This window comes from Leptodactylus fuscus, chromosome 1 (genome assembly GCF_031893055.1).
Source record: "Leptodactylus fuscus isolate aLepFus1 chromosome 1, aLepFus1.hap2, whole genome shotgun sequence".
Lineage (NCBI taxonomy): Eukaryota > Metazoa > Chordata > Amphibia > Anura > Leptodactylidae > Leptodactylus > Leptodactylus fuscus.
Genome location: NC_134265.1, coordinates 129,764,168 through 129,783,535, shown reverse-complemented (window position 1 = coordinate 129,783,535; position 19,368 = coordinate 129,764,168). Strand labels below are relative to the sequence as shown.

At 41.2% G+C, this 19,368-nt stretch overlaps 2 protein-coding genes across 2 annotated transcripts; both read left to right on the top strand.

The window, feature by feature from the left end:
- Window positions 1–5,593: 5,593 nt before the first annotated feature.
- LOC142204127 (taste receptor type 2 member 40-like) lies at window positions 5,594–6,607 on the top strand. The gene has a single exon (XM_075275433.1). The coding sequence runs from the start codon at window positions 5,594–5,596 to the stop codon at window positions 6,605–6,607; it is 1,014 nt and encodes a 337-aa protein (XP_075131534.1).
- Window positions 6,608–17,307: 10,700 nt separating this feature from the next.
- Window positions 17,308–18,255, top strand: LOC142194123 (taste receptor type 2 member 40-like). Its single transcript, XM_075263144.1, has one exon. It carries the CDS (start codon window positions 17,308–17,310, stop codon window positions 18,253–18,255), a length of 948 nt encoding a protein of 315 aa, XP_075119245.1.
- The last annotated feature ends 1,113 nt before the right edge of the window (window positions 18,256–19,368 follow it).

The window sequence follows — 19,368 nt, the reverse complement described above, 5'->3', positions numbered from 1 at the left end:
GGGGATGATCATAGACTAGCCTCAGTAGTAATATTATTATGACAGGCCTGGTAGCCTTCATTAGCCTCTCATCTGTCAAAGGAACATGTTGGCTCCTGGGCTACACTTATGGGGGAGCTTTGACGTAGCAATGCCCACGTTGACAGTGGACTCTGATCGTAGGCATTAACTCACCAGAGCGGCTGCCATCATCTTTACAGATCCGGCATCCGCTGTAATAGCATGGGAGATGCTGGGAGGTTCACACCGCCTAGATACCCTGTCAGTCCAGGGCCTGCAGCATTGCTCCACTCCTCCTGCTGCAGGAAACCCTGTTGTAGGACTCCAACGTTGGCAGGAGTGTGGTGATATATCGACTCCACTCGCCAAAACACCCCACATTTGGACTATAAGACCCACCCCCATTTTCCTCCCAAATTTGTGGGGAAAAAAGTATGTCTCATAGTACTAAAAATATGGTACATTTTTCATGTCCCGTAAGGGGACTTTAAGCTCGGATCTCAGATCCTCAGTGCAATGTCCTGCAATACATAGTACTGCAGAACATCGCACGTTAGTTGCTATGGGAACTGTGCATAGGCAGTCAGGAGGTCATTGCCTGGCCTCCAGACTGCCATGGCAAGCCCTCGGAACACTCTGGACACCTTGGATACCATGATCGCTATTGATCACAGCATCTGGGGGGTTAATCCGCCAGACTCTGAGTATTTTCCAACTCCCTCACTGTAATAGTATGTCGCAGAGAAGGAAAGGATTAAAGTAGATTTTCAAGAACTTTTATTTACGATCTCGTAACGACCAGATTACAATTCCTGGACAACCCCTTTAAACCAGTCAACCTTGTATTTTCAAAAAAGGTTCCTAAAAAGATTTCTATTTAAATAAATGACAATAAAAATATATAATAATAATCTAGCAGCAACATATTCTGTAGCATTGTAGAGGATGCTTGTTTTAAAAAAATAAGACATTACAAATTAACAATTCAAACAAGAGGAAATATAAGGAAATAAGGGTGACACAAAAGAAAAAAAGTGCTTGTTCTGCGCATTGCCATCTTTTCTGCTTAACATGGTATACATAAAGGCATGGCTCCCAACATTCAGAAGTTTGAAAGAAGGATTATATCTACAGAACAGCAAATTTGCCTATCATTAACCATAGCTTTAACTCGCTTATGTCCCGTTAGTGGTCTCGACACAGTATAATGCCCCCTTATCATGTCCCTAGTTGCCTCCCACACAGTACAAAATTCTCCTGTAGCCCTTACACAGTATAATGTCCTCTTTGTGGCCGCCTCGGAATGATGCCCCCCCTTCCTTGTGGACTTGGGAGTGCTACACGTTGTAAATAGTTAATTTATTCTGTTTATCCAATGTTGTAGAGATAGTAATATACCGCTTAATATAGCCAGCCATAGTAAGACTGCCATTCATCTGTACCAACTGTCAACTCAGATCTTACTCAGAGTGGTCACATTGCAAGAAGTGTACCTCCATTTCTGCTATAGTGTTTTCTACATCAAATAAAGATGCAAGTTACCCTGTTCCTGCATAACTCGTGTCTCCTGAGTCTTTTTCCTGCACGAACATCATGGTCATTCTGACTCCCATCAGGCTTAGGAAGGCTGATAAGATATACCCAGAAGAGAAAGACAACCTGCATTATCAGATATAATGCAGGCCCTAACAACACTGTACCAGCATAGGAAGAGAGCTGGTGGAATTAGTAGAGTTCTCGGTCACCATGACAAGTTCTAGTACTACTATTTCTAGCCTCTGGGTTTCATCCAAAGGGATACTCCACACACACAATATAAGATAAGATAAGATAATCCTTTAATAGTCCCACAGTGGGGAAATTTCAGCATGTTATAGCAGCATAGTGTTACAGATACAGGATAATACACTAATATATTAAGTAGACACACATAAGCTGAGAAAAGAAGATATACTAGGAGTCCATAGCAGCTAAGGAACGGAAGAAGAAAGAAGGAAGACTTCATAGTCATAATCATTAGTTTTCTGTACAGAGTGATCTTTGCTCGGTCTGATGTAGATTATACAGCCTGATCGCGGTTAGAAGGAAGGACTTGCGATAGCGCTCCTTCTAACACTTGGGGTGAAGTAGACGGTCACTTACAGTGCTGCTAAGTGCCATCAAGGTCCCATACATGGGGTGGGATTTGTTCTCCCACATAGAGCTCACCACTGACAGTGTCCGTTTGTCACCCACCACCTGTTCTGGGTCCAGGGGGCTCCCCAGGACAGAGCTGGCCCTTCTGATCAGCCTGTCAAGTCTATTTCTGTCCCTGGTTGATATACTGCTCCCCCAGCAGGCCACACCGAAAAAGATGGCTGAAGCAACCACAGAGTTGAAAAAGGCCCTAAGAAGTGGCCCTTGAACTCCGAAGGCCCTCAGCCTCCTGAGCAGGTAGAGCCTGCTGTGGCCCTTTCTGTGCAGCGTGATCATCTGTGATCATCCCAGTCTAGTTTATTATTGACGAGCACACTCAGATACTTATAGGTCCTGACTATCTCAATGTATGTCCCTTGGATCTCCATCGGGGTCAGAGCACTTCTTCGTTTACTAAAGTCCACCACCATCTCCTTGATCTTCCCAGCATTAATCCTGAGGTGGTTCTGCTGGCACCATTCAACAAAATCCCGGTTTAAGTCTCTGTATTCCCTATCGTCACCATCAGTGATGAGGCCTACTATAGCAGAGTCATTGGAGTACTTCTGTAAGTAACAACTGGATGAGCTGTACCTAAAGTCAGCAGTGTACAGTGTGAAGAGAAATGGGGCAAGAACTGTACCTTGTGGTGCCCCTGTACTACAGATCACAGTGTCAGACACACAGTCCTGGGTTCTCACATACTGAGGGCGGTTTGTCAGGTAGTCTAGTATCCAGTTGGACAGGTGATGGTCCACACCACCAAAGTTCAGCTTCTCCCTCAATAGCCCTGGCTGAATGGTATTGAACGCACTGGAGAAATATAAAAAAAAACATTCTCACACTGTTTCCGGGTTTCTCCAGGTGAGAGGGAGCTCTGTGAAGAAAGTGGATGATGGCATCATCTACACCAATGCCCGGCAAACTGGAGGAGGTCCAGAGCGCAGCACACTAGAGGGCATAGGTGTGTTAAGACCAGTCTCCCTAGGACCTTCATGAGGTGGGATGTCTGTGCTACAGGTCGGTAGTCATTGTAGTCCATCGGGTTGGGTTTCTTTGGTACTGGTACCACACACTATGTTTTCCACAGTTGAGATACCACTCCCAGCTTTAGACTCATATTGTACATGTGCGTAATAATACCACACAGCTGGTCTCTGCACATTTTAAGAACTCTTGCACTTATCCCATCAGGTCCTCCAGCCTTGTCTGCTTTAATCCTCTTGATTTCCCTACACACTTGAGACTCCTTGAGGATCAGATAGCAGATTGCAGTAGACTGTAGGTCGGTAGGGGTTGGGTCTTGGTGTGTGAGGGGAGGGGGGTTGACTGACATGCTAGTGAAGGGAGAATTGGCTTGGAGTCAAATCTATTGAAGAATAGATTAAACTCGTTAAGCCTCTTCCTGTCACCTTCTATCTGGTAACCAGCCTTTTGTTTATGTCCGGATATCACCTTCAGGCTATCCCACACCTTCGAGACTTTAATGTCCCCTTGTGGTTCACACACTATATAATGTTCCCCTTGTGGTCCAACACTATAATTCCCACCCTATGGGACTCCACCCTGTGGCCTACACAATTTTGCAGCTAATAGCTTGATTATACTACAAAACCATGCAACAAAATGTAGTTTTGATGGAATTTTTGGTGCGATTTTTTTAACTTTTTGGGTGAAACACATTTTTTAACGTTTCACCTGCCTGTAAAAATAAAGTACTGCACCAAAATTCCCCCCCAAAAATTTCAAAACTGCATACAGTCTAACTAGCAGTTTAACAGCTCTCAACTTCATTGTGTATATGCACCTATGAACTTTTGATTCCGCGTAATGGGACAGACTTACTAATACTATCAAAAAGTTAGTGCAAGGTTAGACTACACAGTCTTAAATTTTGCCATATTTATCAGAGTCTGAAGCTGAATAAATCAATCCCATTAATAGACTGCCTTCTCTAATTTTATACCTTCTATTAGTTGGCTTATTTTACACCAGAAAAATACACAAAAATGTTGACACGTTTGGCACATGGCGTCACATCTTATGGTACGCCCTTTCCAGATAATTAGTTAAAGTGTCTAAAACATATAAAGTTGGCACAATGAATTTTAGTTTTTGCCTCAAATTATGCCACAAATCTGTTGCATTTTATTAGTAAATTTCTCCAATTAATTCACCTGTGTTATTTGAGGTATACAGATGGGTTGATTCCTGCCCATGGTCAGGGGAGAGGGGATGAGTGCCTGGTCCCCCCCCCAGTGATCAGGAGCACAGGGGAACAAAAGTCCCCCTAAGGCCTCGTTGTGAATGGAGTGCCAGTTCAAGTGTGTGATCGGTGCTACATAAACTTCTATGTGACTGCCAGGACATAGAACTGCCATAGAAGTGAATGGAGTGCCGATCACTCAAGAGCACTGGCGCAGCATTCACAAGGAGGCCTTAGGGGGACTTGGTTCGCTGTCCTAAATATATTAGCTAAAACAGAATGATCTGTGGGTGCCCCTGTTGCACATCAGAGGCTCTTGACCCACTTTGGTCTCATATAATGCACCATAACTACTCCAAAAGATTGCAACGTGGTGGTCTCCAGCAAAGTAGTCCACATCCTTGTATGGGTTAAAGGTTGATTATCAGGGGATCACTTATACAATTCCCTCAGTAGTAGTCCAAAGTCAAATAGGGTTTAATAACACAGTGGGTCCATACCGACTGCATTAAAATAGAGTTTCAGACACCTGAGTCTATTAATAGTTAGACTTATGGGACTTACTATGGAATTACAAATTAGCAGCATGTACCAACCATCTCTATAATTACAGGAATATTATCTACCGTATATAAGATGTCTTTACGTGATGTATGTGTCTGTATTTAATAATCAGATATGGCCTATTGACAGACACGGAGATGGTAAGTCTTATGGATAACTTAGGATATTGAGCGTTAAAAGAGACCACATAAATTATGTGATATGCTGGAAAGTATAAGTTACATGATTGTATTTCACAGGATGAATAAAGACTGTACAACGTGAGACATAGGAGAAAAACATTTCTGTCCCATTATCCAGGATGAAAAGCTTTTAACTGGATCCATATAGACTTCATAGGCGTATCTTACTAACATTGTGTTGCTGTGTGGAGCCTACGCATCACTTTACAACTCGTGCAACTCCTCTCGCAATATGTTCATTTAACAGTATTATTGTACATGTATTTTATATGTGGATTTCATAGTTATGGGAACTTGGAAGATAATAGTAAATGTATATTGACTTAATTCCTTACACAGACTAGAGGAGGGAATACTGTTTTGTTCAGTTGTATATTACAGTTCTCTTTTCTAGTTGTTCACCATTATTTTAATACAAAATGTTATTTTATTGAAAGGCCCAGGCTGTGCTCAATAGAGAAAGCTAATGCTTCCTATATTTCTGTTATTTTCTATGACTTATTTGGCCATAAGCACTGTAATAGGGTCATTTGCCAATTCCATAATAATTGCTGTGAATATTACAGACAAAATCAAGGGTAAAGCTCTCAGTCCATCAGATCAGATCTTGCTAATGATGGGAATATCCAATGTCTTATTTCAGTTGATAATGATCATAAATGATTTTCTCAGCTTCCTTGAGAGCGACCTTTACTTTACTGAAGAGGTTTATATTCTATTCTCTGCCATTATCAATTTCCCAGTATATACCAGTTTCTGGTTAACTGCATGTTTATCTATCAGCTATTATTTCCAAATTGTCATATTCTATCATCCATTCCTTGTGCGACTCAGGTTAGCAGTGTTACGATTTATTCCACAGGTTCTAATGACTTCAGTTCTTATATCAATGGCAACAAGTATACCTGTAATCTGGAACACAATCTTGTCTGATCAAGAATTCAACAGGACAAGTAACCAAACTATGGAAGCACCGACTCCTAAATTGACTATAGAGTATCTGATCATCAGTAATCTCATCAGTTGTACCCTGCCACTAGTCTTAGCAGGAGCTGCCAATGGACTTATCATCAAGTCTCTTGTAACTCATACCTACAAGGCAGTTAGGAATGCTAATGGAGACCTCAGTACCCGTACAGAAGGCCAAGTGCGGGCAGCCAAGACAATAAGCGGTCTTCTTTTGGTCTATGTTTGCTTCTACATATCAGAATTACTATTGTTTACAGAAATGTTTCCACCAAGTAGTCCAGGACAATGTATTTGTTACATGGTCATTTACAGCTATTCTCCTGCCCAGTCTTTTGTCCTTATTTTTGGAAGCCCCAAACTGAAACAAGCTGCTACCAGTATAATTCATAGTATTCAAGGTTTCAGTAAAAAAGTGGACGTGACAACAACTGTTATATTTATCACGCTCGACACTAAGGGGTCAGTAGTTCTCCCTCAAAAGAAAGAGCAACAAAATAAACTGGTCGACTGAAACAGGGACATCAAGATGTTGCTCAAACCCTAAACTTGTGTTCTGCATTTACTTAGCCTTCAATGTTCACAAGTAAGATTATATTTTACATGTCTGTCAGGATGTCATAAGAAGGTCTGTCAAACATATTTCCTTATGGAAGGTATGGACAGTGCCCTACCAATGTAAAAACTTTTTTTATTTTGTTCTTTGATCATGGTTTTATGTGTTGACTGCTGTTAAGTGTTCACCATGTTATCTGTTCTATTCCTACCAATCCTCATGGACAAAAATGAGCCTGTATCTTATGAATTGTATATTTGATAGCTTTGTACTAGTACTGAATTTCTCTGAACAAGTAGTTGAGCCCAACGCATGCATTATAATATATAATATTGAAATCTAATAAAAAATATTCAGCAATAGAAATAAAATAATAAATGAATGTCTTCTCTACTTATTTAACAATAATGATGTTTGTGTGTGGGGGGAGGGGGGGAGTAGATCAAGTAGCTACCAGCTGAACCAAAATTTGGTCAACTACTATTGAAATTATATAGACACCTTTAGGCTATCAACTAATCAAACATGGTCAGCTGTTTTATCTACATTATCATCTATTTTAACTGGAACATATTATAAAAATATGGTTTGTGTGAACATACCCTGGAGTTCACATAAAGCCTATACAGAGGATTTATTACAGAGCACCTTCTTCTCCATATTATGCACAATAATCTGGAGGTGACGAGCATGGTGTTCGTCACCCCAGCCAGGCTCCTCGATCACTTGCTAACGGGGAATGCGGGATAGCTGTCCCAGATACCCTGGCGAGCGATCCAGTGCTTCTTTCAGTTGTATGTGCAAATCCACATACACCTCAAAACTGTCAGTGTAGGCTGCGGGTACGCGGGACCATGCTTACACTAACAGAAGATTATGACCTCTGCCCCAACGTAGGCGAGATGATGTCATTCATCAGCATTAGCTTTGCAGTGGAAAAAGGAGGTCGCTCTACTGCTGCTCGTGGAAGTACAGGTAAATACGGGAGCATATTATTCTGTATGGGGGCCACTGTGGTGTATATTGTACTGTGTGTGGGGTTAATGTGGAGTTTATTGTACAATATGGGGGTCAATGTGGAGCATATTGCACTGTGTGGGGCCACTGGGGGGTATATTCTACTATGTGGGGGCGACTGTGGTGTATATTGTTCTGTATGGGGGCCACTGTAGAGTATATTGTACTGTGTGGGGGGCACTGGGGAGTATATTATACTTTATGGGGGTCACTGGAGAATATTGGACTGTGTAGGGCCATCGTGGAACATATTGGACTGTGTGGCTGCCACCATGGAACAGATTGGACTGTGTGGAGGCCACTGTAGAGCAGTTTGGACTGTGTGGGAGCCCTTCAGTATTTATATCACAAAATATATGTTTTATATCATACATGTGACATTAGTACAGGCTGTAACAATATTGCCCATTCACTATAAAACAGATTATGTGTGATGTAAATAGTGAACATTAATTGTTCAAAAGTACCAAATGCAAACTATTACTATTAAGTACAAAGTTGTTTGTATCATTGAAAGCTCTGTAAAGCCTCATTAACATGTCCATAAGTCTCCAAAATTGTGAATCCACACAGTATTAAGATTAAATTGCCATGTTGGCACTTTGCAATAAATTAATGGGTTATAGGGTGCAGCTTGGGCACTCGGTCTCTAAAAGGTGTTCCACTACTGCCCTATAGCATTGGAAGGGGTGGGGGGGTGGGGGGGTGAGAACTTCCACAGCCTAGGGATAACAGAGCGAGCCGCCACTAACAAAAAGCCTAGGAGTCTGCGGGTAGGCTTGCGGAATTTCCGGTGAAATATGGAGAGGAGCAGCAGAACTGGGTCATCCGCCAGATCGATACCTGTAACCTGCAGGATAACACTTCTGACTCCAGTCCAAAAGGGGCGCAAAAGGGGGCAGCCCCACCATATGTGGGTCATCGTGCCACACTCCGTAAGACACCTCCAACATCTATCAGAAACTGAGGGGTAGATACAATGGAGCAGGGCAGGGACTCTATACCATCTAGAGAGAATCTTATAATTGATCTCCTGGGCCCTACACGATATAGAGAACTTATGACATGCACTAAAGGCCTGCGACCACATCTCAAGGGGAAGGGAGATTCTCAAACCATTTTCTAGTGCTTTTTGAAGTGTGTTTTGGGTCATTGTCCTGCTGGAAGACCCATGAACTCTGAGGGAGACCCAGATTTCTCACACTGGGCCCTACATTATGCTGGAAAATTTGTTGGTAGTCTTCAGACTTCATAATGCCATGCACACGGTCAAGCAGTCCAGTGCCAGAGGCAGCAAAGCAACCCCAAAACATCAGGGAACCTCCGCCATGTTTGACTGTAGGGACCGTGTTCTTTTCTTTGAAGGCCTCTTCTTTTTTCCTGTAAACTCTATGTTGATGCCTTTTCCCGAAAAGCTCTACTTTTGTCTCATCTGACCAGAGAACATTCTTCCAAAACGTTTTTGGCTTTCTCAGGTAAGTTTTGGCAAACTCCAGCCTGGCTTTTTTATGTCTCTGGGTAAGAAGTGGGGTCTTCCTGGGTATCCTACCATACAGTCCCTTTTCATTCAGATACCGACGGATAGTAAGGGTTGACACTGTTGTACCCTCGGACTGCAGGGCAGCTTGAACTTGTTTGGATGTTAGTCGAGGTTTTTTATCCACCATCCGCACAATCTTGCGTTGAAATCTCTCGTCAATTTTTCTTTTCCGTCCACATCTAGGGAGGTTAGCCACAGTGCCATGGGCTTTAAACTTCTTGATGACACTGCGCACAGTAGACACAGGAACATTCAGGTCTTTGGAGATGGACTTGTAGCCTTGAGATTGCTCATGCTTCCTCACAATTTTGCTTCTCAAGCCCTAAGACAGTTCTTTGGTCTTCTTTCTATTCTCCATGCTCAATGTGGTACACACAAGGACACAGGACAGAGGTTGAGTCAACTTTAATCCATTTCAACTGGCTGCAACTGTGATTTAGTTATTGCCACCACCTGTTAGGTGCCTCAGGTAAGTAACAGGTGCTGTTAATTACACAAATTAGAGAAGCATCACATGATTTTTTAAAAAGTGCCAATACTTTTGTCCACCCCCTCTTTTATGTTTGCTGGGAAGTTATATCCAATTTGGCTTTTTGACAATTCTTTTTGGGGTTTTCCATTGAAGACAAATTAAATGAAGATAATATTATCTAATATATTATAATATTATCTCTTCCCATGCTTTTAAGGATGGTGAATAAAGAAATTCTTTTATGAAAAGTGCCTGGGTGAATGCCCCCATTTTTTTCTCTTTTGAACTATTTAATAAATAATTGAGTGTAGAAAATATTCCCTCCTTTATGGGTGCATTCGCAGCACCAAGTAGTGACAATCCGTACAATATTCCAAAAGTGATCATTCAATCTGCATTGCACCTTACAATCATGAAATGAGAGAGGGGGAATGCCAGCAATGCCTTGCCCTGGTGAAGTAGGGGATTGGAAATGGTCTAGTGTAGAGGAACTTGGAGAGATGGATGGGTCCTGCCTGTTGTTGAAACTGTACCTATGTATCACTTATGAAGTGATATGTGGTACTAGAAAGCGTTTGGCCTTGCTGTGTTTCTAGACTGTGGCCTCTGACCAGTGGCGGATCCAGGGTTTGCGGGGCCTTGGGCAATTGACTTTGGCGGGGCCCTACTTACTGGGGGTCTCGCACTTCTAACTTGTACTTCCCAACTGTTGAAGACTAGAAAGAGGGTACAAAACGTGCGGTGCGCCCAGCGCGCCGCAGCAAATTAGGGCCCGCCAACGTTTACGTTGACTCCACCCTTTCTCATTCAATTTTCATGTGATTCCACACAGTATAATCCTCCTACAGTCACCCGTAAATTATATCTCCCTCCCATTTTCATATACACCCTTCATCTACCCCTAGTTTCATGTCCCCCCCTCTATCTCTGTCCCCAGTTTCATGCCATTCTCCCCCTTTATCTGCCCACAGTTTCATTTCCCCCCGTCTCTGCCCTAGTGTCATGCCGTTCTCCCCCCTTCATCTGCCCCAGTCTCATGCCATTCCCCCCCTTCATCTGCCCTAGTGTCATGCCGTTCTCCCCCTCCATCTGCCCCAGTGTCATGCCGTTCTCCCCCTTCATCTGCCCCAGTGTCATGCCATCCCCCCCTTCATCTGCCCTAGTGTCATGCCGTTCTCCCCCTCCATCTGCCCCAGTGTCATGCTGTTCTCCCCCCCTTCATCTGCCCCAGTGTCATGCTGTTCTCCCCCCCTCCATCTGCCCCAGTGTCATGCTGTTCTCCCCCCTCCATCTGCCCCAGTGTCATGCCGTTCTCCCCCCTCCATCTACCCCAGTGTCATGCCGTTCTCCCCTCCATCTGCCCCAGTGTCATGCTGTTCTCTCCCCCTCTATCTGCCCCAGTGTCATGCCATTCTCCCCCCTCCATCTGCCCCAGTGTCATGCCATTCTCTCCCCTCCATCTGCCCCAGTGTCATGCCATTCTCCCCCCTCCATCTGCCCCAGTGTCATGCCATTCTCCCCCCTCCATCTGCCCCAGTGTCATGCTGTTCTTCCCCCCTTCATCTGCCCCAGTGCCATGCCATTCTCCCCCCTCCATCTGCCCTAGTGTCATTCTGTTCTTCCCCCTTCATCTGCCCCAGTGTCATGCCATTCTCCCCCCTCCATCTGCCCCAGTGTCATGCTGTTCCTCCCCTCTTCATCTGCCCCAGTGTCATGCCATTCTCCCCCCTCCATCTGCCCCAGTGTCATGCTGTTCTCTCCCCCTCTATCTGCCCCAGTGTCATGCCATTCTCCCTCCTCCATCTGCCCCAGTGTCATGCCATTCTCCCCCCTCCATCTGCCCCAGTGTCATGCCATTCTCTCCCCTCCATCTGCCCCAGTGTCATGCCATTCTCCCCCCTCCATCTGCCCCAGTGTCATGCTGTTCTTCCCCCCTTCATCTGCCCCAGTGCCATGCCGTTCTCCCTCCTCCATCTGCCCCAGTGTCATGCCGTTCTCACACACACACACACTCACCTTTCCTCATTCCCCCGCAGCTCTCTCCCTCATACACATATTGTAGCCGCGATGTGATGACGTCATCACATCGCGGCTACAAATGCCGGAGGCCGGAGCTCAGCGTTAAAGCAGGAGCGGAGCTGTGACAGCTCCGGCTTTAAACGCCTATGCATTCGGCTCATCGGCGTCCTACTGCCGATGAGCCGAATACATAGGCGTTTAAAGCAGGAGCTGTGAGCTCAGCTCCTGCTTTAACGCTGAGCTCAGTTGGAGTCGGGACATGCCGACCGGGACCATTTTGTTAGGTCCCGGCCGCGCCGCGGGGCCCCGCTAAGCGCGGGGCCCCGGGCGGTTGCCCGGCTCGCCCGGCCCTGGATCCGCCCCTGCCTCTGACACTCAAAAAATTGATTGAGTAAGCCATGAAAGATATGTATTGTCCCGGGTCATAAGTAGCATGCACTTTTCCCCACATTGATATTTACAAGGAGAGGCCCACATGCCATTATTTGTCAAGCAGGGACACCTTCGCTTGACAAATAATGACATTCTCCATCAACACCGAGCACTACCATCAGGCACTGGCAAAATGCAATGGATTCCATTCTGTGGCACAGCAGCAACTGCACCACCAGTGACTTGGCCTGATGGGAGTTTAATCAATCATGAATCTGCTTGTGATTGATTAAATCTGACTAAACTGTCCTATTCCTAAGATTTCCTAACTCTATTGGTTGCAATTTACAAACTTTTCAGATGTCAGAACATGAGCATGCTAACAACATCTTATAAGCAAGTGTTCATCTACCACTCACTATTGGCGGAGAGGCTGTCAGGTGGCACCAGAACATCATAGTCACTCACAAGATGTGCGGCAGCAACCATTTTAATGAGAATGAGATGGATTGGAATTTGTCCAGTTTATTTAAAAACTGAACGATTTGGACCATCCAGGTCCAACCTGGTTTTAGACGAATCAGTTGGTCCAACTCTAATACTTAACTATCCTCATACCCATGTGATGTTCACCAATGGCTTATCTTCTGTGTTTCTGGGACAGGCTGTGGTGTAGATTAATACTAGAATGGAGTAGCTCCCTCCTGGTTCACACAGACCACTTCCGAGGGTCTCTCCTTTTCCATACAAACTGTGTATGACCACCTTTATTCTCTCATAGACTACTGCCCTTGCAACTCCATCACAGACCATTTTCCATGCCCCCTTGTTCACCCAAAGACCACCCTAGATGTTCCACTCATTTGCAGACAGAGTGCTCCTGGGGCCTCTTCCTCACAGACTGCTCCCAATGGCCCCCTCACTTTCACATAGACTGCTTCTCATGCCCCGCTTACTCTCCCATAAACTGCTTCCATGTGCTTCCATTTCACACAGACTGTACCTCATGGTTTCCAAAAACATCAGAATGAGGTGAAATTGGAAAAAAACGCATTTGCGTCAATTTCCTATTGTTTGATTTGTTAAAGAATTCATTATGTGGAAAAATAACGTTACCTATATTCCGTGGGTCAGTACGATCACGTCAAAACCAAATTTATGTAATATTTTTTAATGTTTTGATAGCTTTCAAAAGTTTAAAACATTGCAAAATAGAAAAAGTTCTTTGATTCGCCATTTTGTGACTCCTGTTACTTTTTTATATTTACATGTATGGAGCTAGGTAAGGTAGGACCGAAAGTTGTATTTGTTGATACCATTTTGGGAAATGTCTAATGCTTTAAATACTATTGTATGGTTTTTTAATTCAATTTTTTTATGAGACAAAGTGCCTTGCTAAGGTGTTCAGCATATGGGATAAATATTTTTATATTTTAATAGTTTGGGCAATTTTGAGAGGTGATACCTAAAGTGTTTATGTTCATTTTTGTTCATTTATTTTTATATATGATCTAGTGGAAGAGAGGTGATAAGAATTTTTATATTTTTTGAGGGGTTTTTTTGTACTTTAAAAAAAAAAAAAAAAATTATTATATTTTTTACTTTTAATTTCAGATCCCCTGGGGACCTTAAACTCTTTAGGGTCTTATCACTCATACAATACACTGAAATACTAATGGATTGCAGTGTGTAGTGTGAGAAGGTGACAGGTAGAGTGCTGGAGTCCAGATGTATCAGCCCCAGGTTTCTGACATATGTGTGGTCCAGGGCAGATCTGGAGTAGGCTCAGCCCAGGTGTAGATCCTTGGCTCATTACTGGGCCAGAAAAGACTGCAGCTCTTGCATTGCAGTGCAGTTCCATGGGGTAAAAGGAGATATATGGCTCTGTCCTGAAACCCTCAGTCCAGTGGGACAATATTGCACTTGTTTTGTTCGTGTGGCTGAAAGTAAGCTACACGTATAGGTAGGTTATCATTTCTCTTTAGTTAGTTGCTCAGACGAGCAGGTATTTATTTAGTTTTTTTGCCCGAAGTTAAGGCTGTATTTTGTTTTATTTTGTGCATGAAGTCAAGGTTTATTTATTTTCCTGTTTTTTTTTTTTTTTAATAAACCAGTTTGCTGCATATTTTGTGTCCCTGTCTCAACTGTTTGGGTCCACACCACTGCTTCTACTGAGCTAACTTCCCCACAGTAGTAAAATCCATTGACTTCTATTTTCAGCTGACTATGGCAGATATAAACATAGCATTAGCTCAGTTCCATCATTGTATCTATGAAGTAATTTTGGTTTTGTCACTGAATAATACCATAACAGAACCAATTTTTTATTCTTAGAGAACCAGGATATGGTAGCAGAAGGTAACCGAAATAGGCTTACTGCATAGACACAATGTCAGAACCAAGTTTACTGCATAGAAATGGTAACAGAATGAATGCAGCAGCATATATGCTGCAAAAAATTTTACTTTACTGCCTGGATACACTTTATGGTTATACAGTAAAATTGGTTTTGTTACCTGTCTACGTAATAGCTTTGTTCAGTTACCATACCCATCCAATAAGTTTTGTTACTATATTTATGCAATAGACATGGCTCTGTTGCAGCAATATTCTGATTTCTAGCTGCAACACAACACCATGTGTAAACTGAGCCTGACATGACAGGGCGTGATCACTAAAAGTGCCCTGGGCATAATGAATTCATATAAATCTTCCTGTGGTGCATTGGGATTCTGTATTTATTGAAACATACAATTATCCCTGAAGCAGTAATTTCTCCCTTCCCTACTAATATAACTACAGACTCACATATATATTTGCATTGTATCCGGCTCCAGAAAATTGATAGAGGTGATAACAAAAGTGGCAAATACAGCATATGTTGGTCTAGAGTGAAATCGTAAAATCTGCTACTAAACAGAAATTATAATAATGCCATCATGTTTTTCAGAAGGTAAGAAATATGTACAACATCTAAATTATTGTCATGTTTCCTAACATTGAGTTACAATTAGGAAAATGGGTTTTGTATGGGTTTGTAGTGTTACATACTGTATGTTAGAGGAACATTGTTAATGCTTTAAAGCTATTATATTCTAAGTCTGAGGCCAGAATAAAATGACGCGATGAAAACAGATCTGCAGTCTATATACCTATCATGGAAACCTTGGTTGGAATGATAAGAAGGAATAGCAATACTGTTGGGTTGAAGGTGGGTGTAAGGATTATACAGTAAGTTTTTTTTTTTGCAGATGATATCTAGTTTTCTTTAATAAAACCTTTGGTGTCCATGCCAAATTTGGTCAAAATTTTTAATGATTTTAAAGATATTTCTGGGTTTCATATTAATATAGATAAATCAGAAGCCATAAAAAGTAGGAAAAAAGAACTATTCAGGATAATTGAAATCATTTTGGCTTTGTAAACATAGAGCAATTCGTATCTTGTGAAGATATTGAAAAATAGGCAAGAACTGGCTAAATGAAATGGCTTGAAAATTTATATAAATAATAAAGGCAAGCCTAAAATTATGGTATCAGAAAAGGATCTTATTAATGTGTACAATCGATTCTATGAAGATGACAATATTATCTAGGATATTATATTGATTAAGATGTTTCTAAATAAATTTAAGACCTTAGAAACATGCAACGCAATGTATAAGGATTTATTGGCGGATATAAAATAAATCTGAATTTCAGCGTAAAATTATGAATTCTAATTGGGTATGTTATTATAAGGCTGCTAAGATTGACCAGTTAGCAAGAAAGAGCAGATTTGGATAGACCATTTTAGGCTAATCTAGAAGATGAGATAGTTAGATCATTTACATGAGATTCACTATTAGAGTCCATTCACATGGAGTAAATGCATGCTCATTTTGGTGTGTATTTTTACACGTGTAAAAAAGGCCACGCGTTTTTTTGACACATGTAAACTAACAGAAAATGCGACAAAAAAACGCGTGAAAAAACACTTCACGCCAAAAAACGCATCAAAAAACACCTCGCCTATTTTTACATGTGTAAAAATACACACCAAAATGAGTACGCGTTTACTCCGCGTGAATGGAACCTTATGGAAAACGTTGAGATTCCTAATAAAGTTAGAACAAATGCTTCATTACTAATATAGAAGGAAATGAACTGAGTAGTTACAATTGAAAAATGAGCCTTTACAGTTTTTCATATTTTAAACCAGGGTTTGGGTAGTGGATTTCTAAAGGTCTTCACTTACCGAAGATTTTTTACTTGATAAGAAATTAGTTGAAATTTTTGTTAATGAAATATTCAGGTTTAATCAAATCTCACTTCTTAAAAATAAATTCTGGTTTAAGCAACATGGCCTATATCTTGTTTAAGAGAATCCTCAGGTTGTATTCTCACATAAAGAAGGCGAATATACTTTTTTTTATTTTTTAAAAATGTTATGAAATATAAGTAGTCTGAGTTCAGGTTCTAGAGATTATTATTCAGAAAATAATATAATTTGAATAAAGAATACAAGTAACCCAGTACAGGGAAATGATACAGCTATATCCAGGTTATATCAGGATTGTTCTGTGCCCAGTTAGAATCAAACAAATATCACCAGCAAACACTGGGTTAATATGGATTTTCTTTCTCCAGTCTGAGGTGTTTCTTTATGACTGGTAAAAGAATTTCCAGAATAAGAAATATTTATTAATCTTATAATTCTTTAATTTCAAAGGGAAATGTAAGTCTCTGGATCCAGATGTATCCTGGTAAACTCAATTGGCCTATAGTGGAGTCTGCTGATATCCCGTCAGTGTTTTGGTACTGTAGACTACAAGGATAGATAGAACTGCAAATGCATAATACTTGGCCTTAAAATTATCGGATCTCTTGTGCAAACTGCATATTGAATAGCTTAGACAATGGCTATTGGTGGAAAATTTTAGATACTACAACACATTCAGTCTTTGTTACGTTACAGATTTAACTTTATAAGGGTTAGGGGGCCACATGAATTTGAAAATTTTGATCTCAAAGATTATTTGGGTACCACATGTAAAGATTGGGGCCAACAAATTGAAATATCATGCGTTTTCCACAACTCAACTTTGTAAAGTTTAATTTTTTAATAATTCTAATTTTTTACTTCTAATTCTCTTATTTTTGCAGAAGCATACAGATCTCTGACAATTCAGCAACAATTTTACTGCTGTCTGATTTTTCTGTGAGTCATTGAATATCACAGACTGTGAATGAGAGACAGATGCCTCCTATTTTTATTGTAGCCTCCATGACTATTTTAGGAATTAGCACAATATTTGGGGTGTTCACCAACTTACTGATTGTCTCTGTGAACTTTGTTGACAAGGTCAGAGGCAGAAAGCTTAATCCATCAGACCTCATAATGGTGACCCTTGGTGCATTCAATGTATTTTTCCAGATTATTATGCTTATTAATGACTATGTGAGTTTCTTGGACCGTGACCTCTACAGTTCTGAACAAATCTATACATTATTTACAGTTTTGCTTATTCTGCCTATATTTTCCAGTTTCTGGTTTACAGTTTGCCTCTCTGTCTACTACTACTTGCAGATCATCATTTTTACCCAACCATTTCTTATCTGGCTTAAATTGAGAGTTTCTCATCTGATACCAAAACTACTCATGGCTTCAGTTTTTACTTCAGTGGCTAATGGCATACCGGCTGCCTGGTACCGTTACAAAGACCACCTTCAATTAAACATTTCTAATAATCAGAGTTTAGAAGTAACCGTGCCAAAAGTAAATGTTGTCTATATGCTCCCCAGCACCATCATAACTTGTTCCCTTCCACTCGCTCTCATTGGAATTGCTAATGGCATCATCATTAAATCTCTGCTCTCACACAGCCACAAAGAGGACAGGAATGCAAATGGAGATCTTAGTCCAAAAGCAGAAGCTCGTATACGTGCAGCTAGGACCATTGGTGGCCTCCTACTTCTTTACATTGCATTTTATGTATCTGAGGTTCTCCTCTTTATAGATACTTTCCCTAGGAATAGCCTGGGATTCTGTGCATGTCTGGTGGTAATTTATTTATATCCTCCGGCACAGTCTGTGGTTCTGATACTGGGAAGTCCTAAACTCAAACAAATCTCTCTAGCTCTACTACAATGTTTATTCAGTAAAGAGCAGCCTAAAACAATAGAGATTTTATTTGTCAAGCTCTGACCTCATCATGGTATTCACATAACTCATGGTGGTCTTTATGAATATGTTACTATATAGGAAATACTGTACTATTAAATGATATCCTTTTTGAACTTTCCTCTACCTATGGTACATTTTTAGGGTCAATGGTAATATTGAACACATACTACAGAGGTCCATTGTAGCCAAAATGTAAGAACACGGTTATTCATCAATATATGTTACCTGTGTACCCACCTCTTTTTAAGCAGAGTCGCCCAGTACTGAGCATAGGCGTAGTAACTTATTTTAAGAATTATCTTGCTTATAATGTTAAATCCAAGTTTTTTGTAGTTGGCCATAGAAGAGTGATTATCCAACTATGGATGGGATATCAGGCCAAGTATTTTAGTCCAGAAAATAGAATCCAAAAAGACAATGTTAGTAATTAAAGTAATATAAATAATAATAATAATGTAATCTTAGTAAAAGGGTAATTGTTGCTTCTCATTTTCACCCCTTTATATATTTAGATTTATTTTTTTATTGTGAACTCAGCAATGGGGAAGGCAGGGAATGGAAAAACCCTCCCTGTCTTCTCTAGGGAAGCTCTGGCTGTAGTTAAAGCTGGCTCCCCATTTCAGCAGCTGCGCAATTTCGTACCAGTACATACTGGTAGAACAAGGAAGCCAGATGTAAAAACCCCAATGGGCGGTCTGGAAGTGATTAATATTATACAAACAAATCACCATTTTAATCCCAATTCAATTCAATTTTTAGAAAGAAGCAGAAAACTATTCTCCATGCAGAAATGTACACAAACAAAATAATTGTCACATGTTCACTGTAAAGAATTATATTATGTTATATGTATGATTTCTATTTTATATTATTTCCAGTGTATTAACATTTTTGTTCCGCTACCACTTTACTGTCTTTGACACTCTATTTCACTTCACCTATTAGAAAAATATGGTGCCTTTCATAAGGTGGTCACCATGAGACTGTACAGTTTGGCAGCCACATGGAACTTTAAAACCTCTACCAACTCCACATCAGATGTTGGATGTCAATTTCCAGTCTAAGGAAGCAGCAGTAACTTTCCAGTATCTATGGGCGCTTTGACTGTAGGGAACCTAAAGTCTGCTACTGAAG

Excerpts from the sequence above, each read along its gene's own strand:
- LOC142194123 (XM_075263144.1), top strand. The coding sequence starts at position 17,308 with ATGCCTCCTATTTTTATTGTAGCCTCCATGACTATTTTAGGAATTAGC.
- LOC142204127 (XM_075275433.1), top strand. The coding sequence starts at position 5,594 with ATGCTTCCTATATTTCTGTTATTTTCTATGACTTATTTGGCCATAAGC.